Source organism: Ctenocephalides felis, unplaced genomic scaffold (genome assembly GCF_003426905.1).
Source record: "Ctenocephalides felis isolate EL2017-DRISC unplaced genomic scaffold, ASM342690v1 CF-g0.4_SCAFFOLD_01492, whole genome shotgun sequence".
Classification (NCBI taxonomy): domain Eukaryota; kingdom Metazoa; phylum Arthropoda; class Insecta; order Siphonaptera; family Pulicidae; genus Ctenocephalides; species Ctenocephalides felis.
In genome coordinates this window covers 54,980,911-55,007,878 of record NW_020537646.1, presented here as the reverse complement: position 1 = coordinate 55,007,878, position 26,968 = coordinate 54,980,911, and the positions used below count along the sequence as shown (strand labels likewise).

General features: G+C 29.8%; 1 protein-coding gene across 1 annotated transcript in view; it reads left to right on the top strand.

Moving 5' to 3' along the window:
- Nucleotides 1-26,968, top strand: part of LOC113371414 — a 292,058-nt gene that overhangs the window by 139,887 nt on the left and 125,203 nt on the right. Inside the window, exons 8-12 of the mRNA XM_026612042.1 lie at nt 613-698; nt 783-1,478; nt 8,598-10,024; nt 10,124-10,480; nt 10,784-10,972. Of these exons, the coding sequence (XP_026467827.1) occupies nt 613-698; nt 783-1,478; nt 8,598-10,024; nt 10,124-10,480; nt 10,784-10,972 (2,755 nt within the window). The remainder of the gene's footprint in view (nt 1-612; nt 699-782; nt 1,479-8,597; nt 10,025-10,123; nt 10,481-10,783; nt 10,973-26,968) is intronic.

Sequence of the window (26,968 nt, the reverse complement as noted above, 5' to 3'; positions counted from 1 at the left end):
CAACATTTACTAAAGCAATATTTCTTCTTTTTTCTACCAATACAAGAGCCATAAAAAATCATTTTTGCCAGGAATTCCGTACGTTGTCTTACATCTGGCCGACAGAACTCCATATCAGTGTGTTTAAGTCTTGTTTAGTCATAACATCTACAAATATCCTCCAAAAAATCAAGTGTTTTTAACAAAATAATATTAGTGATATGGATATATAAATTTTTACAGGTAAATAATTTTTGCTTCTCAATTTTATATAAAACCTTTTTCAGTTAATTCTTATTACTCTTTACCCCGGTACATAATCCATTCCTTTATAAAATTTTTTCTAATTAATCTGTATTGACCATCATTAATTAATGTTAATCAATATTTTTAAAAAAGATTGTATTTGACAGAATAAACCTGATGATAGAACGCACCTAGTTCCGAAACGTCGTATTAAACATCTTCAAAAAACAGATTGTTTTATATTGTTGGATTTACTGTTCGGAAAAGAAACAATCAATATATATATATATATATATATATATATATATATATATATATATATATATATATATATATATATATATATATATATATATATGTAATTTATGTGTAATTTGTGTGTTTTAGTGTTACAGATGCAATATCCAATTCCAAAACTAGCTATGGCGACACAAGTGAAACAAACTATAATAAACATAGTCCAAACATTAAAGGTATGGATTTTGAATATGAGTTTAAATTTACACCAAATAATGTTATAATAAATATTGATATAAAAACATATTGAAACATTTCAGTTTCAGACATTAATATATCTTATGAATGTGATCCTCATATAGATAACCAAATTTCTTTCAAAAATAACACAAAAATAGAGAAACATTATGATGCTTTATGTATTTATGACACATCTACTAAAATTGATAATGAGACTTTTATTTTAAATGATACTGAAATCAGCAGCAATGTTTGCGAGATTTCAAATACAATCACTGAACCTAATTGTCCGGATGAAGCGTGTAGTATAGATAATACACAGAGTTATGAAGGATTATCTCAGAAAACTGTTATATTACCTGCGAATCATTACTTAAATAAATCTGTGGGCAACTTTGAAAAGTTATCAGGGTGTAGAAATGCAAATGATATTTCTTCAGTGGAATGCAATGTTATTGATAACTCCGAGCAGAATGCAAACAAATGCAAATTTGATAAAGATGATCTGATCTCACAAAAATCAAAGGCTCTAGAAGTGATAGCAAAATCCAGTGAACTTAATAAAATGGAAAATGAAATCATTAGCAACAATAATGAGATGCAGGCGGCTTTTAATGATATTACTCAAAAAGCTAGAGATTTTTCTGATGACTTTGATGGTCGACGTAAACAAGGATTTGTTGCTGAGAATAATATAAACCATACATTTCAAAAGGGCTACCGCACAATGTCATCTTTTATTGATCATGCTTCATTAAGCTCCTGCATTACCTCTGGTTAGTATTTTTTATATTTTATATTATTCAATCTTTTACTTATTCATTTTTATGATATTGCTTTAAAAAAATCTAGGATATGATTAACCTAAAATGTAAACATAGTTCAAGCATTTCTAATTTATGAACTGTCTCCTGAATATTGCTATTTTTACTTTACTTAATTATTCCAGTACTGTAATTAAACAGTCAAGAAATAAAGGTAATCAATAATTAATCAATCATCAATCTACCGGAATGCCGGTCGATTTTTGTTCAGTATTATTTCGATATTACCGGTATTTTGATGAAAATTGAGTTTATGCAATATGTTTAATTATGTTTGAACAGACCGAGTCGAGTATGGCATCATAGACAAGCAGCGGTGTTGGCAAGATAAAGCGATGTTTTTTTTTACGTCTGATACCGAAATAATAGATCGAGTTTATAAAAATTATTATGCGTCCACATGCAACGATCATATTTAATTTATTATCAACAGGTTATAAATATAATATACAAATAATACAACATAATTCTTTGTGTTCATATAATTCATATTCATAAGACCCAATGGGCAGATGGCTGTATATATTTGACGGGACCTGAGTTTAGTGCAATGAGGGAGGTCTCTATACCTACCCTATATGTGGTGGGGACTGACTAATCCTAAATTGGCAAACACAGCTGTCTAAGCAGGTGAGAAATGTAATTCTTTTTTTAATGTTTTCAAAATCGCTTCACGCCGTCTACCGCTTGGAAAATTTGAAAAATGATTTGATTAATATCGGAAAATACCAATGGCAAACGACCAATGACTTTATGTAAATGATTTCTTATTAAAAAATGTATATAAACAACAAAAAATTTTTTTTTTTATTATCATTGCGATAAAGTTGATTACATCAATATAAAACAAGCAAATTTATGCATACTCTCAACCGCGTGGTTGCTGTTTTTTTATATTTTCTGATATTTGTGTGCCCTGCAGGCATCTGCCGTTATAAATTTAAGTTTTTGATATCACAAGGAATAAAGTATGTTAATGAGAGATATCTTCATACACATAAAAAAAATGGGTTTTTCAAAATTGTTCCCCACTATATTAACCTCGTAATAATTGTCTGCATTGGTATTTTGTGTTAGTAATAATAATACATTTTTTTAATTTTCCAAGTAACATGCGTTGATTGAAAAAAAAAGGTACTTTTCTCATCTACGCAGTAGCTGTATTCGCCACTTTGGGCTTAGTCAGTCTGCATCTCATGATTAGTAGGTATAGAACCTCAATGCAAAAAACTCAAGTCTTGTTAAATACATATAATCATCCATACACTGGTTCTTAGTTCATAATAATATAACCTAGTGTGCATGGCATCGTTTTGTCTTTAGACAAATTGCTGGAACTTTCCGTAATAAAAATTAAAGTGTTTGAAGAAGTTCTACAATATTTTGAAAACTTTTAAAAAAATATATTTTTGTGAACTTTCAAATTTTAAAAAAATTACTTATTGAAAATTTTCAATTTTTGTATATATTTTGAATTTTTTTGAAAATTTTAAACTTTTTGCAAAGCAATCACGCTGCGTAGCTATTTGAGAGACGAAATATCAGAGCATAAGCGACGCATCGCGGTGTTACGGATTAATATTGATTCGGAACCTATTGAAATGTAAACAATTTTTTTTTCATATATTTATTGACGATCAAAATAATATAATTTTTTAAGACAATTTGTTGGACGTAAATGCATTTAAAGAGTTTATCTCCTATGCGATATCTTTTTTTATTTTTTGACATTTCATTTAAGATCGTATGGCCATTTTTTCAATCTTCGAGTATGAGATTTCTCACTTAATTCTTTTAAATATTTGTTTGCGTGACCTGGTAATTTTTTGTGGTAATTTTTGTTTCTTTCTTTTATTGATTCATTGATCGTTTTTATTTTTAAGTTTTCATGTAGAGTTTTATTTGTACTTTCATGTAGAGTTTATACCAGGATCTTTCCTCTGCTATGACTAAGAGAGGCAGAGTTCCTGAAATGACGCACAACACTTCAGCAATTCTTAAAGCACTCAGACGATGCATAAGTCCTGCCATTCTCCTCGATTTTTGAATTTTGAGAGCATCAGCTCATTTGGAGATAACATATGTAAGCACCGAAGTAACCACTGATGATAGTAATATCCTCTCGATGAAATTCAGTCGAGCATTAAGCATTACGTTAAGGTAACAGATGTGAGGTTTTGACGTGATCTCTAGATTTTCTATCTTCAGCTATTGTTTTTCTACTCGTAAGAACAGCTTCACTTTTTTGTTGTGCTAATTGTTCCCATTTTTTTGGTTCCTGAAATGTATCAAATGCATTATTTTCAAAACCTATTTTTTCTTCAACGATTCTTTCTTTAAACAAAAATTTGGCACTCCAATTGGTTTCAGTTTGAGTTCCCCACTTGCTGAACTTTGTATGCAGTTTTTTGAGAACTCTACGCTTAATACTTTATCTTATGTGCCTCTTTTTTACAAACAATACATTGACGACTAACTTGTAACTTGTATTCCTACAAACCCTATAACCAATTTGTATTCCTACAAACCCTATAACCAATTTGTATTCCTACAAACCCTATAACCAATTTCCTGAATACGTTCAATAAATTTGACACACACCTTCATTTTACTGTAGAGGCTCAACTTAACAACTCCATTAGTTTTTTTTTAGATATTTCCCATTTCATAATAACGGCTACATCACTACATGTTGGTATCAAAAATCCACTTGGTCTAGACGTTATTTAAACTACCATTCCTATCATCCCAAATCGAATAAGATTGCATCTATCATTAATTTATTAGATCATGCCACGCCAAAAAATATTAATTTGATATTCTATTTTCAAAATAATTCCTATCGTCTACAACTTTTGCGCTCAGTATTAAATAATAGTTTACCTTTTCTTCGTAATAAATTCCGTACTTTTCCTTGTTTACCTCCCATTCAGAACATCGTATATATATAGAAAATATAAACCCGAATTATTAATTTGACTAAATGAAATGAAAACAAAATATACGCGTATAAAATATATTTTCAACAAAAACACAAATATGTTGTAAAAAATATATGATGAGAAAAAAATTAAACATTGTTTTCATTCCAAAAAGATATATTTCAATAAATAATAATTAGAATTTGAAGATAGATATTAACGTTTAAAGTACGTTCACTATACCTAGAGAGACTGAGTTTTAAAACAAACTTAATTTGAATCACACTAGCACCATCTGTTATATGCTGAAAACACTCATACAGTGTGACGCGTATTTGTTCTAAGTTTACCCCTCTTGGAAATAGCTGTGTTTATTTGTTGGTCTGAAGCTATTGTGTTCGACTGGACACACTCACGCAGACTTGTACACAAATCTAAAAACTCCTACTCCTATTTCCCGCATGTCAAACGTTGTCTATGTCATTGACTGTAATGTTTGCTCAAATTGCTATGTCGGTGAAACCTCACCATTTCTCTCGAAACGAATGCGCCAATAAGAACTCAATAGCTTGAATAAGAAACAAAAAAAAACATGATAACCGAACATGTCTCCAACTTAAAACATTCCTTTAATTTCACTAATCCAAGAATTATTCATCTAGAAGTAAACACTTTACGCAGGAAGTTCGCTGAGAGTATTTACATACAATTATTACCTGCCATTAACAAACGATTTGATTCGGCTACTCTGCTGCCACTCTGCAATATCTGCCGGAATGCTTCAAATAATTTTCTCAATATTCGCAGTACATCATAACATTTTCTTTTGTGTTGTGTGTTTTTTTGTATAGCAAAGGAAATGCCTTTATGCATTCCAGACTGGTGTTTTGTCTGGGTATGTCGGACTCAATAGCGCCCGGGTATAATACCGACTAAAACCTCCGTTTTGCCCTTTTCTCTGGATCCGGCGTTAACCGGCGTTAGGCATTACTTTGTGAGGGTAAGATCTAGAATGTTATCATTCTTAACTAGATTTATACTCATCTTTTAAATTGGCGAAGTCCCATTCGCCTTTTCTCTTTGGAAGCGTCCATTAATCACGTTAGCGAGTTTTTAAGGATTTTTGGACCACCCCCCCCTTTCCCTTGGTGATATTCAAAATTACCACCATACATGGTGATATTCAAAATTACCACCCCTCGCAGTGGCGTAACTATAGGGTGGTGTGGGTGGCAAAATGCCACGGGCCCCTAATCTAAGGGGGCCCCGGCCTAGGAAACCGCGGACTCAGAAATACATTTTTACATTGTACATAAATGTTATTTCACTTGAAACTTATATTTTATATTTTTTAAGTTCATAGTCATAGTTAATTATTCAACCATTTTGTTAGTTAAAACCAAAGGAGTCGCCGCCGCACAGCGAAAGTATTGTGTTTGTGTGTATTGGAAAAATACAAACATTATTTTTGGTTTTGAAAATTAAAAGTTTACATTCAGAAGCAAATTATACTTCTGACATGTGGACTCCGACAAGTCTTTTTCTTAATTTTATTTATCATAATTGGTATATTGCTGATTATACTATTTGTTGCGAGCCTAATTTCAGCACATTCTAAACCTAAACCTAAATTCTAAAGGATTTTAATTTGTTTTAGAACACATTCACTGGATTCTTCATATTTTTTCGCGTTTTCTTTAAACAGTTTATGAATTTTTAATTATTTTAGCCATGATAAAATAGCCATGCAGTAGACGCAGCATCGATAGTAGTAGAATATTACAATGAAAAACCTATAATAAAATAATTGTAGTTTGCAAACTTCTTTTTATGTGAAATAGTTTCATTTTGGATTTCAACAAAACGGAGTTTTAAAGCAAGAATGGCATCAGTATGTCGTGCACATCTAGTAGGCTTAAATATTTTTAATGTTATTTTGTTATTAGCTATAATCTGAAACCACCGATCTTTCAAATGCTATAAACATTTCAAAATTTGTTAAGAATTAGAAAATTATTAACATGAATTTGGAAATTTAAAATTAGACGCCACTAGTGTAGTAGAAAAATGATTTATCAATCATAATTTTTTATAAACGTCACAGGAAGGTAATACGCTATTTTGACAAGCTTTGGGAATTCATATTCAAGATACTAGAAGTTTGTTCAAAGTGAATATATCGAGTATTGGACATCATTATTAAACAAATTAAATCTTGTTTCTTCCGATGAATTAATATGTTCCAAATTTCAGTATTTTGCTACAATAGAAGTTCTCAATAATACTGATCTATTAAATAAAAGCCCCATAATTTGTTTAGATTAAAAAGACCTATTAGACATTCAGAATAAACAAATTTTAAAATCATTTTTTTAATAGATCAGTACCATAAAAAACTTTTGTCAGATTCTGAACCATTTGTCAATATTCCATGTTTGATTTACAATAAAAAATAAGTTTTATGTATTTTTTGTTATTTTTATATAATTACAACTAAATTATAATTATACCTCTAAATCAAGTCTTTACTTTTCTACCTTTTGTATGATTTCATAATTTTAAGCCATAAAATATAAATTAGTCGAAGTTGGTTTGCTAAAAATTCATTAAAAAATTAAAAATTGTTTTAGCCAGTAGTAAAACAGCGTGTAAATGACTATTAACGTTTATTAAGCAATTTTAATGTAGCACTGAAGATGGGTCAAATCAGGACCCGAAACGTATGATATATCTTATATATATAAAATTCTTCTTTAATGATGTATGAAAGGATAATTTTCCTAAACGATCATTCGGATTTTGATAAAACTTTCTGAAGTTTGTTAAGGGAATGTTTAGGATTTTTTGAATTATAGAAAAATAGTTAGATTGTAGAAATTAATGGAAAAAATTACAAAAAAACCGTTTATCATTGTTTGAATTGAAAATATTTGAGGCATTGTTTAGCAATGAAAACAAATGAAGACTGTCATCTGCCAAACATTTCAATTCACTTATAGGCTGAGACAATACTAAAATATAATATCTATTTATGATTATGAATAAGAAAAATGTAATGTCTACATTATTATTGCCGAAAAGCAGCTGAGATGTTCCAAAAATTAAAATAATATAAGCTATAATATATGGTTTGGCCGATGAACAGTCTGCGCATGCGTCTGTCAGTGATTGCACATAAAACATAGCTTATATAATTCAATTCGGCAGATTAATATTTTTTAACTAATGCAGTCGTATTTTGCCTTACTTTACTAAATAACAATTTGACTTAAAATCCCCTTCCACATTGTATTTTCCAACCATTTCACTTGTACCTTATACTATTTTAATACCAAAAAGTATTGCTCAGTGTAGCGTATGTGGAACAGAAACAAAAAGTTGATTTTTACGTAAAATGTGGATTTATTTTTATTTTTATAAGTTTTTCTCATTTTATGATAATCAGTTACAGCAATATATTTTTGTCTCAAATTAAAAAAAAGCTTTGTAGCGTTAAATAAAATGATGAGTCTAAGAACCCACACTTAACCCTTTAATTATACTGTGGAATTCAAATCAGTCACGTAAGATCATCAAACAAACAAATAATGTAATATGTTCAATGAAATTGTAGTGTATATTCGAAATATACACTTCAAATTATTGAAGAAATTTATTTCCAATAGCTCAATTTATTTTAATGCCAAGGGTTATCCAATCTTTTTAGTCATACCTACAGATGTAGATGTAGATGTATAAATAAATGATTTTTTGTTTATTCACGACTAAAACATCGATTTTCCAAATTTATCACACAAAAATTCATCGCCTGCCTTTGTGATTTATAGCATAAGATATACGTATTGGAAATTACAGTCTTTTAAACAGTGTAACGAATTCAGAAAGAATTAAATATAGTATCCGCGGCAAAGGTACAATATCACCTTGGATTTTTCACTCATAAAACTATTTGATTTGAATGAAAAAAAGACCCTTAAAAGTACACATTTTATAGTTATATATTATATATTATATAATTATCTGTGGGTATGTATGGGTGGTTGATGATTACAGCTGCATTCTTAGTAAATTTTGTTATGAATATTCAGTCATAAAGATTTATAATCCGAATTAAATTATACCATTTAATACATCCTTACCTTTTTTGCAGAATCAAGCTTGGCTATTTTAAGAGAAATTTTTAAATTAGATAAGAAAATATTAGAAATGCAATTGGAAAAAATGAAACTCATAGATGCATATTTAGAAACTACACAAAATGTTTCTGGTCATGTTGATGAACTATCCGATAGTATTCATCAAGAAAGAGATAATTCCTCGTCGAATAAGGGTACATGCTTACAGACTTCGTTGCAAATCCTTCCCAGTCATATTAGTTTAAACGGGAACGGTGATGACATTTTTGGCAGTAACAATGAAGTTTCAAAAAATGATGAAGCTAATGATGATCGCATAAAGAAAAATATTGCACATATGAAAACTGCAATCGACAAATCCGCAATCAAAACCGCCTTTTGTGGTGAGTTATTGAAAACGTCAGTGAAGAAAAAGACAAAAATAATGAAAAAATCAAGTACTTCTAAAATTTCTGATGTTCCTACCGAAATGTTTCCAATCACTGAAGAACTTAAAACTGGCAAATCCAAAAAATATAGAAGCAAAGATAAGGTTACTTCTAAACACAAATCTTCATTTTCGAAGAAAATTTTTGGTAGTAAGATATACGGAACAGTTCTGACCCATAAAGATGCAACGTCAGTGGTGGATACGTGCGAATCAAAAAAATCAGATAAATTGAATTTGGTAGATAAGCCAGAAAGTACCAAACATCGGAAAGAAATAAAGAAGGAGCATGTCAACAAACTGTCAGTAAACTCCGTCGCTAGTTTATCAAAAACCTTGGATAACTGTAATGGTTTGAAGAAAATGCTGGTCTCAGACCATGGTAGTTATAAACAAAATTTGCTTGAGCGCAATATGTGTAAAGAGAGCTGTTCATGTGAAAACCATACAAACAGAAAAGAAGACGCAATTATAAATAGGAAAAGAAGATATTCTGAAAGAAAACATGAAAGTTGCAAAAAGATTGATAATGAATTTAACATGAAAAAGAAAAAATCTGGCGCAGAAAATTTAGCACACAGAACTTTGAATAGTGTTTCTGATAATATTTGTTCTAAAAAAGTAGATTTGGTAGATATTAATTTTAGTGCTAAGAATAAATTAAGCCATATAGATAAAGGTGCCTTAGAAGTTATGGAATTAAGTCACAAATGTGTACCTATAAGCGGTAAAGTTCATTTGATGCAAAGTACTATTGATGAAAGTAAGATTGTTGCACAAAAAGAAAATGAAACTGTAGATAATTCTGTTGAAAATTTTTTTGCGAAAGTAGATTGTATGGAATTGTCCAACAATTTATCAGAAAGTAACAAAAAATGTGAAATGACATACTTGAGAAGTAATATTTCTGAAAAACCTACAAAATCTAAGGAATTGATATCTGCAAAAAGATCTCCTAGAAAGTTACATAAATCTATTAATGCTGAAAATCCTTTAAGAGAACTGAGAGCAGGGGTGAGAAATTCATTTCACGATCAAAAATTTAATTTAATGTAATACCATGAATTTTTACATAGTCATGATAAATTTAATTTGCTTCTATATTATTTACAGGAGGAGACTATATTCGAAAATATGCAACAAAGAGAAAATGAAAAATTACAATGTAAAACCGATCATAGCACGTTAGGCATTCTTCAGTGTAATGTTGTGTTACGGCGTTTAGACATGTCGGTATTACCAGATTCTGTTACATCCGGATTAAAAAAAAACAAAACTTCACATAGCATTGTGGGTAACTCTTGTAAATTTCAGCTATGTGAAAAAACAACTCCAAAGTATATTTTACAAAATAATGATGAAATATGTACTAAATCATGCAATAATGAATTAAGAAACGATGAGAATTCTGAGCATCAGATAGTTAAAATTTCATTTACAGATCACAAAGAGCCGATAGTTGACCTATGTGTAAGTATTATTTAATCAATAATTATTAATATATCACTATTATAGAATGATTCTCTTTCGATTAAGAATTTGTTATTCATGATAATTATTCCATAACACTTGTGACATTCGAAAATATCCGATTGGGTATGTACTTGTGTAGAATTGCCTATTTTATTCAAAATTAATCATCAGAGTTTTTTTCGCCACAATTCAGAAACTATTAACTATTATTTATTACAAATCTTTGATGAGTGTTTCCCAGTAATAGTTATAATAGAATTTAATAAGTATTAAACATACTTATGTGATTTTATATTATAGGAGTTGAATCATATTGTTTATGCCGCTTCTGAAGACGGCTGTGTATACGCCTATAACACGCGGGATGCCTTGTTTATGTATTGCATGCGCAAGCATTATGGAGCTATAACTCACGCTGATATACTAGGAAAAGTGTTGTACACTGTAGGTCTAGATGCACGTCTGCAGCGTTGCATCGAAATTGATCAGGTATTATGCAAATCAATGTCTCTTACATTTAAACGGCCATCCGTTTGTCATATCATTGAAACACATAGTAGTAATATGAAAATAACAGCAAAACTGCAAAAATTAAAAATAAGACTAATGTTGCATGGCATTGTGCCTTAAGGCATTAACCTTAAAACTGAATTAACAATTAACAATAAAACTAGGCTTGCATGACATTGCACCTTAAGGCAAATTGCTAAAACTTCTCGTACTGTAGTTAAATATTCGAGAAATAAAAATAAACAATAATTAATGAAAACTGACCAATGATTAATAACAGTTTTTTTAATATTTTTAAATAATTACTATAAACACTGTAAATTTCATCATTCAAGTATATTTTATAGTTCTTATATTTGGTGCTTATATCATTTTAAGTGCTTGTATTTGGGCGACGACCTTTCTTTATGTTTAAAATTGGTGCTAATATTATTATAAGTGCTTATATTTAGGCGACGACCTTTCTTTATGTTTGACATTTTAATCAAGATTTAACAATAAAAATGGAATCGAACAGTAAACCAACAGAAATTCCAAAACTACGAAGGACCGTTATTGGATCGAGCAAATATAGCAAAGATACCTCGCGAAGAAGGTCGGACCAACATGTTTACAACGGAAAAGATCTCGCTGCGTTCATCTACATCAGATCCTGACTCAATGAAGGGAGTATTATCATCTAGTATTAATGCATCTACAAGTCACTTTCAACCACAATCAGATGCCAAGAAACCTCCTAATTCATGGCAAGTAGTCAATTTCAAAAAAAGAAAAACATCATTTGAACCAATAGGAATAGATGTCAAAATTCAAAACAGATTTTCGGCTCTTTCAACAATAGCCGCAGCAAATAATGACGATATTAATGATATGTCAAATCAATTAAATGAAATAATTCCGCACGATCAATATTTCCTGAGAAGTTTAGCTAACAATACATTTAAAATTCTATGTAATTCTGTAGACTATTTTCGAACTTTATCCAGACATCTAAAAGAAACTAGTGCCGTATATCATACATATCAATTGAAAGAAGAGAAGGCTTATAGCAAGGGCGAGCAACCTTTCTAACCCACGGGCCAATTTGATTTTCAAAATTTTATGGCGGGCCGCATGTAATTTATATATATATATATATATATATATATATATATATATATATATACATATACTAGCTGACCCGGCAAACGTTTAGCCACAGGAAATATTTTTAGAAAATCATTAGTATTAGAAATGACTAATTCTGAATTTATAAATATGTGGTATATAATTAAAAGGGGCCGCTGACATATATTACATTGATAATTTACCAACTACAACGCTAAAATACTAGCATAGATATTTGAAAAAGATTTCAATAACTCTGAAAAAAAATTCAGTATTCTCTCAAGAACAGTTTTATCTTCAGATTTTTATAATTTCTATTTTTTTTGCTAGAATTGTTTCTTCTGCAAGACATTCAAAAAATATGTACTTCTAATGCACATCGGGAAATATGTGTACAGTAGGATAAGCCTGCAAATCAGTTAGTTTTATGGGAGGTAACCATTTTGTTGCCAATATCTAAGAATTATTTTTGAAATGTTGCAGCGAATACATTTAAGCTTTTTTATAAGCTCAGAAAAATCTTAATCAATTTCAATTAAAAACGTTCACAAAAAGGCGATAATAGTTAATTGATCGATTACCAAGTTAAATAAAAATGATTGGACTACTAAAATGACTATTATAAAATAAAGAAAATTTGGAGTTGAATGTAGTTTTACATTCGGCATTAAAAAATTAAAATAATGAACAAAATTTAAAAAAAATGTTACGTTCGTACAACCAATGATAAAAATAAATTGCTTTTTCTTTTAAAATAAAACTGAAGCTTTTTCATAAACTCAAAAGTCTGAATTAAAATTAAGTCAAAAGATTTGTTGACTAAGCGCGAAACTAATGTAATTGCAACAAAATTACAAAATTGCCACAAGAAAAGAACAAAAATACAAAAAAGGTGAAAAAGTATATATTTTATATAATTACGAATGTATACTATAAGTGATTTATAAATATAAATACAAAATAAAAACAAATAATAGTTAAACAGAAAAACTAATTTACATGAAAACTTTAATAAGAAATTTGTCACTGCTTTTTTATATATCCTGATCAATATCAGCCTTTTTTTTTTAATTTTGTTCTTTTTATTGATAAGTTTTACTCAGTTTTGATAGGTGGTAATATTTTATGAATTTTATAGTAGAAATTAACACAGGTCCACAAAAAAAGTTGTCTGGGTTGGGTGTTGTACATATGTTTTCCGATGTATTTTCAACGTACTTTTACCGCTGAAGATAAATCTGTAGTCAAAATTGGGACGCAAAATATGGAAAAACATTTAAACACTGCCACAACCTTCAATCTGGCATTTTTTCTGAATGAATGAATTATTATCCAGCGACTTTTCTTTTATTACCTGTGTAATTGTTCGCACACATACGTACTTCCAAAAAAGTAATTTATCATAATTTTATTTGTTTTTTTTCAAAAGCGAAAATTTCTCAGGGCTGACATGAGATTTATAAAAAAATGAGATGTTTATTGAAAAAATATATTTTCTAAATCTGTATTATTTTGCATGGTAAATGACAAAGAAAACATTTAATTGAAAACAGCTGTTTTGTTAGCTTTGAACATTTGGAATCACAATTAAAATTTGTTCACATTTTCTTTTTCTGAAAATGAAATGTGAAAAACAAAATACTACAAATTATTAAGATATTTTTCATTATTACCAAAATCACGAAAGAACTACAATTGTTCTTTCATATCCAAAAACAAATGTAGTTTGCCCTTGCGTCGTATACTTCTTCAAGCATTGCATCACTATTGAGCTAACGTACTTTGGTATTGAAAAACACATCGCCATATTCACGCTCTAAATTGTCAGATAGTCTTTAAATTCACGATGATTTAAATCCCGCGACAAGTTCTCAATTTTTCTTGCAATATTGTTAAACTATTATTTAAATTAATATTTATTTTATCAGAAAATGCTATTTCTGCGAACAACAGTTTTTACCAGTATTTGACTGACAACAAAATTAGCCTTTACAGCCGTATTTTACAAAATATCTAGAAAAATAATCTGTAGTTGAGAAATGCTTGGCGGGCCGCAGAAAAACCTCCGGCGGGAGCGGGTTGCTTATCCTTGGCTTATTGGGTTGTTCTTAGAAATGAGCACTTTTCAACAAGCACAGATTCAATTAAATTAGAACTATTAAAACAGGGACATGTCGTACGTAAAATCCTAAATATTAGACATAGAATAAGAAAAGAACCTCTTAATATGTTTTTTGTTGATCTGGAACTAAATAGAAATAACAAAAATATTTATAACATTTACAAATTATTCAACTGCATAATACGCGTCGAAACACTGAGAAAGTCTAATAACATAATACAATGCACTCGCTGTCAACTCTTTAATCACACCAAAAAATACTGCAATAGATCATTTGCTTGTCTAAAATGCGGTGATAATCATAATACAAAAGCTTGTACCAAAGATCCGAATGCTCCGGCATGTTGCTATTTTTGCGACTGCGCTCATCCAGCTAATTATCGCGGTTGCTTTTACTTCAAAAAAAATAAAGAACAAAGAAACAAAACTCCAGTAAATCAATCAGTCATAAATCCAAATCCAAATAACCAAAATTTTAAAAATTCCAATAATCTAAACAACATTTCTCCGGCCCTGAAGCCAGCAATTCATGACTTATCCTATGCAGACATTGCAAAAAACAATTATTCTGCTTCTAATCATTCACCTTCAAATCCCGAATTTAATTCTCTAGCAACATTTATTTTAGAATTTAAAAATGTCTTCAATCAGCTTATGCAACAGAACATCATTATAATAAATATGTTATCCACGTTAGTCAACAACAGAAAAAATGGCAAAAATAATTAAAATTGCTGAATGGATTATTTTTTTTTTTTTTTTTTTAATTTCAATAATTATTACAACTGCTAATTTATTAACATCAAGTAATATGATAAATAATAATATAAATTTAAATAAATAAAAGAGCAAAGGATAAAATTTACATAAAAATAATATCCGTAATATGATTTAATGTAAAATATAAGCAAATAATAATAAAAATAAGATTAATAAATAATATAAATAAAATTTCAGAATAATAAAATAATACTAGAAAAATAATAAAATATAACAAAATAACAATAATAGAAATAGTAAGATAATAATAATAATAATAATAATAATAATAATAATAATAATAATAATAATAATAAAAATAATAATAGTAATAATAACAATAATAATAACAATAATAATAATAATAATAATAATAATTTACAAATTTATAAGATCGTTTGGAATTTTTCGTTTTAGTCTTGTTGGGCGCGCTTCTGAGTATACTTTGTTGGCCAAGTAATTTGGGTGCTCGTCTATTCTTTTTTTTGTAGTTGTTTGTTTTTTGTTGAATTTCTTCATTTACTGTCATTATGTTGCTGTCCTGGTGAATTAGCCAGTTGGGAACGTACCTAGGTGCATTCAGTGCCTGCCTTATGATCTTGTTCTGCACTCGCTGAATAATCGTAGATTGGTTTTTTTTGGCGGTGCCCCATAGTTGAATCCCATAAGACCACACTGGTTTAAAAATACATTTATAAATAATTAACTTGTTATTCGTCGATAGTTCGGAACGTTTATTTAGTAGCCAGTAATGTTTTTTGAATAGTTCATCAATCTGCTGTTTTTTCTTGTTAATGTGAACTCTCCAGTTCAATTTTGTGTCTAGGTGTATTCCAAGATATTTTACGCTATCTTTTACTGGGATTTCCTGTCCATTTAACTTAATTGCAGGGCATATACCAGTACGCAGCGTGAAAGTGATATGCGTAGATTTTATGTTTTAATATGTCATAATTCTCCATAAAGAAAGCCATTTTGTAGCAATATCTAGATGTTCTTGTAATAGTTGCGAAGCTATTGCGGGATCTTTATTGGAGGCAATGATACATGTATCGTCAGCAAATGTCGACACGCTTGTTCCGGAGTATAAAGGAAAATCCGCTGTGTATATAAGAAATAGAGTTGGAGAAAGGACGCTTCCTTGGGGCACCCCAGAAAGGATCTTTCTTCTGATCGACTCCTCGTTGTTAATGTTGACGAAAAATTCCCTATTTTCAAGGAACGATTTTATTATTGAAAATATCGGTTCTGATAAACAGAGTTGTAGTTTGTACAACAAACCAGTGTGCCATACTTTGTCAAATGCTTGCGCAACGTCTAAAAACACAGCCGAACAATATTTTTTTGCATGGAACGATTCGTTAATTATATTTACTAGGCGATGTACCTGTTCTATGGTTGAGTGTTGTTCTCTAAAGCCGAATTGGTGATTTGGAATTAGGTTTTGATTCAACAATTCTGACTTAATGCGTTGGAGTAATAATTTTTCAAATATCTTCGAAACACAAGGAAGTAGGCTTATTGGTCTATAGGAAGACAATAAATGAGGATCTTTCCCAGGTTTAGGTATAAGAATTATTTTAGCTATTTTCCAAGCTTGAGGGAACACTTTTAATCTAAGAATTGAATTGAATATTATTGTTAATAATCTAAATCCCTTTTCTGGCAGTTCTTTTATCATTTTTATCGTAATTTTATCTGGTCCAGGAGATTTATTAGGATTTGCAGCCTTGACATAATTTTTCAATTCGGTCACCGTTATGCGTTTTACTATTTGGCCTGGTATAGATTCATTCTGTAAACAATTATGAATAAAATCTTCATCATTTACGTTGCAACTGCGGGGATGAGGCTGGATTGTATTTTTCAAGTGTTCTGAAAATTCTTCCGATTTCTCTTCTGAACTTCTTGCCCAGGAACCATCAAGTTTACGCACTGGAGGTATATGTACTATCGGCCTTTTTAATCTCTTCGTTGCCTTCCAAAGAGAATAATTTGTGTCTTTAGTGGATGAAAGATTAGTTAAATAATTTTTAAGGCATTCATTCTTATATTTATATAATAAAGTCTTAAGATTCCTGCAGGCACAGTTAAATTTGTTTTTATCGGTCGGTAATCTTGTGGTTTGCCATATTTTTCGCAATTTGCGTTTTTGAGCTATAATTTTTTTAATGTTAATAGGATAATTAGGTTTGCTACTTGCATTTGAATGTATAGTAGATTTTTGAGCTGCTGATGATAGTAGAATTGTGAAGTTTGTTATCGCCAAGTTTAAATCCTGTTCATTTTTAAGAGGTATGTTGCAAGAAATTTTTCATCATCATTATCTCTTGGAATAATGACCAATTAGTAAATCTATTTGTGAGAAAATATGAGTTTTTATTTACTTCTGTAGTTGTAGAATATTGCAGAATAATTGGCGAATGATCAGAATTTAAATCTAAATTTGATTTGATATCTAAACAATTATTGTTAACGCCTTTAGTTATGAAAAAATCTATTAGATCGGGGATTTTGTTAAGATCTGTTGGCCAATAAGTAGGCTCGCCGGTGGATATTGGCTTAAGATTGTTTTTTTCTATCGATTTATAAAGTTCTCGACCCCTAGGGGTGATCATTCTAGAACCCCAGAATGTGTGCTTAGCATTATAATCTCCTCCCGCTATAAATAAACTGCCCAGCGTATTAAAAAAATTTATAAACTGATCTTCGGTAATCCTGTGTTTAGGCGGACAGTAAATGGCTGATAATACTAGCTGGTTATGCGATGGTATAGTAACTGAAATTGATGTTGCTTGAAGAAAGTCCTTCTGGAATGCCAACGGTTTATTACCTCATAAAAATTAAGTAGAATGTTTTTTAAAATTAAACTTAATAGATATCTTATTAATCTCAGAATCACACTTCACAGGAAAAAACTACTTTAAAATTTATAACTACACTACTTATAATTCAATTCATCCAAGTGGCAGGGCTCGCGGCGGATCGGCTATATTAATCAAAAATAATATAAAGCATTTTGTTCTACCAACTATTTGTGATGTTTTTCTACAAGCAACTCAAATTTCTGTTGAAATAAATTTATATAATTTTTGTGTTTCTGCTGTTTATTGTCCGCCAAGATTCAAAATTTCTTGTTCTCAGTTTTTTTCATTTTTCTCTCAATTAGGTAATAAATTTATCATTGGTGGTGACTTTAATTGTAAACATATTGCCTGGGGTTCTAGACTGACTACAGCCAAAGGTAAAATACTTCATGCAGCCATAGGGCAAAATATCCTCTTCTTTATTTCAACTTGCAGTCCAACATATTGGCCTTCTGATCCTACTAAAGTTTCAGACCTTTTAGATTTTTTTATTGTGAAAGGTATTGATCATTCAAATCTTAATATTGAATCTAGTTACGATCTCTCTTCAGATCATTCTCCAATACTTGTGACGTTTAGCATATTTCCTACTCCAGCTATCAACAATCATATTCTACACAACAAACTTTTTAGCTGGACTCAATTTAAATCCATACTTGATTCAAAATTATTTCTAAAATCTAGGCCTACAAGCGTTATTGATATAGAAAATAAAATAGAATATTTTTCTGAGATTATACGTGAAACAACCAAGCAGATCACCCCGAATATTATTTCAAGAAATGATAATCTAATATTACCGCAAGAGATTAAGAAGCTAATTGCACAGAAACGAAGAGCAAGACGTACCTGGCAACATTCTCATCTATCAACGGATAAGACATCCCTTAATCATTTCAATAAGACGCCGAGGAAAAAAAATGGAAAAATCGTACATTCAGGTCGTATATATTGCAGCTAAATAGGTACGATAATTTCACATGGAAACCAATCGAGAACAAAAGAAAACCCCTACAACAAAATCTTCCTCTGAAAATTACAAACCAAAACGGTTCCATTTGGGCAAAAAGCAACGAAGAAAAAGCGGAACCATTTGCTGATCATCTAAGTAGCATTTTTAGCGCTCGAAATATTTCCCAGAATAATTTAATTAACAATTTCGTAAATCAACCCATACATTCTACACCGTTAGGACATTTTTCACCAAATGATGTCTTATGTGAAATAAAAAAGATGAAAAACAGTGTTCGCGCCAGAATCTTCTTAGATGTCGCCAGTTGATATTGGTAATAATCAGACAACACCTTTTCTCTGGCAATCCGCAAAGATTTGGATGTAATAGTTGATCTGACGTGTGAACAAGGAAGCTCTCGCTGTCTGGTTTGTCACGTAGGCCATTTTCATTTTGTGTTCCGTATGAGTTTTGTTAAATTTTCCGAGTGTTCGATGTTATTTGTGTTAATAAATACGTTATTAATTTTATCCAGTGTTTCTTATTGTGCTTCTATAGTCAATTCCTACCTCAGTATCCATTCCTTATAGCGATCTGAGAATTCCAGACTTGAAGCCACCATTCGACTGGACCGCCGAACAAGCAGAACACAACGAGTGAATTTTCCTTAATATATTCAATTATATCAAATCCTCGGAATAGTTATTGAGTCAAATTCAATTAGCTATTCCGAAGGGGTCTAACCAACCCCCATCCGTAACAAACAGATCTTCGCCGGGTATGGACAAAATTATTCCAAAAATATTAAAAGAATTGCCTACAAAAGGTATTCTATATATAACAAATATTTTCAATGCCATCCTCCAATATAATTATTGGCCCACAGCGTGAAAGACTGCAGAAATTATTATGATCGCTAAACCAAACAAAAACCATCATACTACTTCAATATCTCAAGCTCATATTTGCTTAATAGAAAATTTAGAACCAAAATTGACTTCGAGCAGTAGAAATATAGGGCAGCACAGGGCAGTGTGCTAAGCCCAGTACTTTATCTTCTTTTTACAAACGATATGCGCACAGATGATTTTCTAACCATATGCACTCACGCCGATGACATAGCAATTATTTCATGCGATTCCGATATTAGAACAGCAACTTGTCAGTTACAAAATTATTTATCTAGTCTCGAAAAATGGTTTTTAGAATGGAATATCAAAATCAATATCGAAAAATCTCAGCACATAATTGTTTCTCTAAAACATCACAATAGTTCACCTATCATCATGAACAATAATTCCACTATGCAATTCTGTCAAATATTTAGGCATGCACATTGATTCGAAATTGACATGGAGAACGCACATTGAATATAAAAAAAACAAATCCAACTGAAAATAAAAGATTTTTACTGGCTTTTTGGGAGGAAATCTGAAATCTCTCTCGATAACAAGGTACTTCTGTACAAGACTATCATAGTGCTCATTTGGACTTATATGAGGTTGCTCTTACAAATTTAACATAAACATCATTCAAAGGTGCCAAAACAAAATTCTGCGTATCCTTACTAATGTGCCTTGGTATATTCCGAACTTTTGCCTACATAAGGATTTGAAAATCTCAACAGTCAACGAAATGATCAAGATTAGAAGTTCATCTTTCAACAATAAATTCATCCAGCATACAAATCCTAATATTCAAGCGATTCACAGACCGTTAAGAAGATTAAGCAAGAAATGGCCTTACGATCTACGCGCCCTGACGTAGTACGCGGCATACATCATCACGTCATAGTTCATTTATGTTATTATTTTTGTATTACTGTTTTTATTTTATTTTTATTTTAACTTTTTTCATTTTTCATTCAATTTGTTGTTTTTTTTTGTATTTTTGTATTTTTTTTGCTCATATCAATTTTGTAAATAAGACATTAAAGTCTTGATTTACAAAAATAAATTGTTTGTTGTAAAAATTAAAAAAAAACTAGTGGTGTATGGCATCGTGTCTTGAGGCAAATTGCTGGGACTTCCCGTACCGTAACAGAATGTTCGAGAAATATTAAATGTTTTCAGATAGATTATTATAAATTCTGTAATATCGTCTAATACTTATAAGAATCATTTAAACTGAATTACAAAGTTAAAATTATTCAGTTAAAATATATAAGTGAGCTTTAGAACTTTAGCCAGTATTAAAATTGAAATATGAATTATTTTCCATATACAAAAAAAAATTTGAAAAAAAAATTGAAATGAAATTTTTTTTTCTCTCAACAGCAATTGTTTCGTTAACATAAGCAGAAAGTTTTTTGATTTATTCAAATCGAATACTTTTTTCTCTCAAAAACTGCAATTTTTTGTATATATAGCTCTATATCTTCAAAATGGCTGGACCTGCCTTTGCCAGAAACTAATCACCACTTCTCCCAAGCATTACAAATTGAATGTTTTTTAGATCATTCAAATTGGATGCTCTGTTCTCTCAAAAAACTGGATTCCTATTTTCTGCACTCTTTGCTCTTTATCTCCGTAACGGCTGGACCTGCCTTTGACAAAAACTAATCAGCACATCTTCCTATCAGTTTTTACCGATTTTTTATTGCAAGATCTGAAAAATCTTTTTTCTTCTTTCATTTTCTCGACGTAAAGCTCATTGATAGAGGCTGTGTTTGTTTCACCAATTGGTATAGTAAAGATAGTTGGTCCGGGAGGTACATCAACTCAAATTCGCATGTTCCTCTCAATATAAAAATTTCTACAATTTTAAAACTGTAGATCACTATATTTTATTATCAGATCCTTTGTTTCATGGCATAAACATAAAATTAGTTAAAACGATCTTACTTGGCAATAATTCTCCTTATAAGTTAATATGTCCAATTATAAAAAACAGAGTCGCTAAATTACTTGAACCTTCTGATAAGAAACCAGAAGATCATGGCCAAACACTTGTTCCTGAAAAAACTTTTGTCATTAATTTTCCATATCTTGACAACAGTTTTAACCAATTATCAAAAGACTATTCAAAAAACACAATATTCATATTACTTTTTCTTCATTGAAACAATCACAATTTTTATATTCCAACATTAAAGACGAAACTCGTTTAACAATAAAGAAATATGTACTTCATAAAGTGAATTGTTTGGATTGTAATTGTTCTTATATTGGCCAGACTTGTCAAAACTTAGATAAAAGACTCTGGCAGCAGATTAAAATGCGAAAAAATAGATAATAAAAAATTTAAAAGTACGCTTGTGAATCATGCTAATATCAACAACCATAATAGTGCAGTAAACGGAGAGGAAAAAAGGGTATAACCTCTGAATTTTTTTACTGTGCTCCGAATTGAATGAAATTCAATTCCATCTAGAATTCACTACGTTAGTACAAACTATTTTCAGAAAACTCACGATTTTATAAAAACTTTTTTTTTCCAATTTGCGCGGCCGCGCAGTCTTTGAACATTCATAACTCTGTCAATTTTTGTGTGAAAGAAAAATAATAAAAAACAATAATAAGCCATAAAGATCCCTTTGATTTTTATCTATATGCTTTTATACGTATCTTTTATTCTTTTTGGGATATAATGAAAATAATTTCGATTTTTAAAAAAATTGGAAAAAAAAGTTTTTATTAAATCGTGAGTTTTCTGAAAATAGTTTGTCCTCACGTAGTGAATCTGCTAGAATCCATCAAGATGTCTATAATGAAGTGAATTCTAGGAATGTGAATTACTTTAATTCTGGTGGAAATGGCGCTCATTAAACCATATGATTTAAAAGAAAAAAACTTCGTATATGCTTCTTATTTGCATGATAGCTCACTCATTTTACACGCAAAAAACTTGTAACAGCACTCATTTTAAAGCTTATGTTAAGCACCATAAAACCCAATTTCACTGAAATGCATAAAATGTAAAATCTCGACACTAGATGGCTTTAAATACAACAATTAAATATTGAACAAAATAAAAAACGACTTTGCTCTTTCAAATCTTGCTTAATATTTTTCCTAGAACACTTTATGTAATACTAATTTATTAAGATTTTTATTGACATTATTTTATTCATTACATGATTTTCGTTAAAATGTATATTTTAGGAGATATTTACAAAAAAACGGAGAAAAACGCCAAAAATATATGAATCTTTAGTGGCCAGTAACTTGAAAAGTATTAGTTTCTTTGAAAAACTATAAAATACATTTTTTTCTTATAATTAGTTCTTCTATCGATTTCCGTTATTTTGAAAAAATGTAATTACACAATTGAGAAGGGGTATCATCCCCCCGGGGGGTGATGGCGCAACCCGAATTGTTTTCACTTTTGAACTTGAGAGTAAGATGAACCTAATTCCAAAATTTCATTCAATTCGGAGCACAGTAAAAAAATTCAGACCTAAAACGCTCCGTTTACTGCACTATCAGTTTTGATTTTAATAATTACCAAATCTTTATTTAACTGTATTTTATGAAAAATTTATTTATAAACTGAGCAACATGGCAGAATCAATGTTACTAGTTCGGGCTCTTATATAAACATCATTAATAATTTTTTTTTTGTTTACTATTTTCATTCATTTATCTAATTCTCTTCAATAAATTAATCTGTTTTAACATTTGTTGATTTGAGTATACGATCGCGCACTCCTTTTGTTTACATACAAATACAAATTACATTACAAATATTTCTGTATATATTCACATGTTTCGTACTGTCTCAAGCATTGTAAGAGTTAATTGGTCTTTTTTGTTTTCAAAAAATAAATATATTTCAAATAAAATATTAAATAATATATTAGTATATAATTTTCACTGTTTTGAAATTACACTGAAGATGAGGATGATAACATGGTTTCGAAACGTCTGTAATTATTAAATAAAGTGTGTGTAAAAATCTTTGTGTTGTGTTGTTTATATTTAACATATATATATATATATATATATATATAATATCAAAAAGTGAATATCAAGGGTGCTTCGAAAATTGGAAAAAACGCTGGCATAAGTGTATTATATCTGGGGGGGACTACTTTGAAGGGGACCACATTAATGTAGACGAATAAATAAATATTTTTTTGAAAAAACGAAAATTCCGAAAACTTTTTGAACAGACCATGTATATATATATATATATATATATATATATCTTATACGAAATATAGTTAGATTGTAGAAATAAATGGAAAAAATACAAAAAATCGCTTATCATTGTTTGACCTTGAAAATATTAAAGGCATAATTTGACATTAAAAACAAATGAACATTGCCAAACACTTTCATTCACTTATAGGCTAAGACAATATTAAAATATAATAAAGTCATGATTATATATAAGGAGAATGTAATGTCTACATTATTACTGCTAAAAAGCTGCTGAGATGTGCCAAAAAATAAAATAATATAAGATGCAAATAATATAACATGCGTCTGACAGGCGAATCGTGTTCTCGCGCGTGGTTTGCTTTTGCTTGCAATAATTTTGTCTGCGCACTTTGCGAACAGATTCGCCGTACAAATTTGTGCAATGCGGATGTGCCATAAGTGATTCCGCTCAAACATATTCAATTTGACAGATTATTATTTTCTAACTGATGCCGTCGTTTTGTCTTACTTTACTAAGTCACAATACAAAAAAAATTCTTATTCAAAAAATTATTTAGAAGTTTCATTGTGTTAAAAATACATATGTTTGGCATTGGGTAAGGAATATTTATTCAAGTCAATGGAGCGCTTTGGGCCTGAACTTTTTTTTACTGTTTTCCAATTCGTTTGGAATTTTGGAATTAGGTTCATCTTACTCTCAAGTTCAAATGTGAAAACAATTTCTACTCCTTTGTCACTTTCCTGGGGTATGACATTTCTTTTCAGTGGTGTAATTTTACTTTTTTCAAAATAACGTTGGGTATTGATGAAAGAACTAATTATAAGAGAAAAATGTTTAACAATGTTTTTCAAAAAAGCAAATACTTTTCAAGTTACTGGCTACTGAAAATTTGTTTCTTTTTTGCGTTTTTTGAAAATAAATGTTTTAGTCGTGAATAAACAAAAAATCATTTATTTATAAATCCACATAACCCTTAAATGCAATAAATTAAATTGAGCTATTTGAAATAAATTTTTGTTCTATAAATCGCAGTGTATAATTTTTAATATACAATATTATTGAACATATTTTAATATTTGTTAAAAGGATAATTAAAGTGTTAACTGTGGGAATTGAAAATAATCATTTTATTTGAAACATTTCTGCGTTCACCATCACTCATATATTGGTGTAAACAGTAATTCGAAAACCAATAATAATTATGTTTAATTGAACGGTATAAATATTAGTATAGGATATTAAAAAAACGTAGATGTCGGTACAGGACAACGTCTGTCGGGTCATCTAGTATATATATATATATATATATATATATATATATATATATACATACATAATAATAATAATGGGTAGTGCTGCCCTAGGGCAGGTCCGTGAGCTGAGTTAAACTCCAACTCGATTCAGGGAAGAAGTAGTGTGAGAGTTTTTCGCATTTCCATTTCACACCGCAGTGCCCGAGATGGGCTTATCTTCAATTGGAAACATATATACATATATATACATTTTATGTATATATATATATATATATATATATATATATATATATATATACATAAAAGGGCCCTATCTATTAAGGAAATGACAACTGAAATTTTTATAGAACGAGAGTGATAAGAAAAATAATTTAAATATCGACCAGACCAAGTTGGTTTTTGGAACCAGTCAGTGAGGATGACATTATTATTTCTTATAAAACACACAAGTGAACTGCAAATGCTTATTAAGGTGAACGTACCATATTACAGAATGTTAAGAAACGTTTGACTTTAAAGACGAATTTGAGAGAAAATAGGAAAGTGGGCGAACTAAATCTGTTATATTTTATTAATTAGACCTTTAAGATTATTATAAAACAAGATTTTTCGTCGTAGAATGTCATTTATAGAAATAATCGGCATTTTGGTGAACCACGCGTTTGTCTCTAATTCCGTGATAAAATTCGGTTCATGAACTTAATGCCGGGAGTCGTTGTACACTATTCCGTGATAGCGCTCGAAGCATACATTTTTGATCGTAATGCCTTGATAAATATAGTTGTAGGTTATGAAAAGTACGGTTAATTGAAAAATAATATTTTGATATAATTTTGAACACATATTTAATATATTTTTATGGAAATTTGAACAGTATAAGTGATTATAAAACTTCCAAAACAAAATGAAATAAAGCTGGTATTAAAATTACAGTAATTATTGTAACACTGAAAATGATATGAATAAATCAAACTGGAATGAAAAAATAAATCAAATAAAAAATATGAAACAAAGAGAATATAATTTATGTATTCAATTATCAATCCTAAATCTGCATAAATATATTTATTACTTAACATTCAAAATATATTTAAAGTATGAGATCATATAACAATTAGCTAGAAGGTTAATACATAATTTTCTTATTAAATTATATTTCTTATTTAACGAAAATATAAACTTTATGTAAATATATACTTTAAACTCTAAATAAAAAATTTAAACACCAAATAAAAATAACAATTTCATCAACAAATGTAAATAATCTTTAAAGTCCTTAAATTTACTAGATTAAATCAGGTACAAAAAATACACCTCTTTTATTTACTGGAATTGGTGGTTTTATTTTTTGCACTATATCTTTGGCATCATAATCTAACACATCGTCTTTATCAGGCCAACGCCAGTTAACCCCTCCATTTGCAAAACCGCTCATAGTCATAGTTTTGACTAGGTACTTTGGTTGATCAGTCTTATCTTTAGAGGTTCCGAGTATTTTTCCAGGAAACTTTTCACCTTCATAGTGTACTAACACAAAATCGCCTTTGTTTAAAATGGTACTTTTGTTTTCTTTGTTTTCTGTATCACGATTTTCCTTGTCATCATTTAGTTCTCCAGTTAAAATTTCTTCTTCGAGGTGTTTTGAGTTCGTCGCGCCTTTTCTTTTCTTTTCCTTATCTTTTTGTGATTCATTATTTTTTTTGATTTCTCGATCTTTTTTTCTTTGTTCAGCCTTTTCTATCTTATCCTTTTTTTCTTGGTTTAATTGCCTCTGATGTTCTATATACTCTTCACATGTTGCTATGGTTG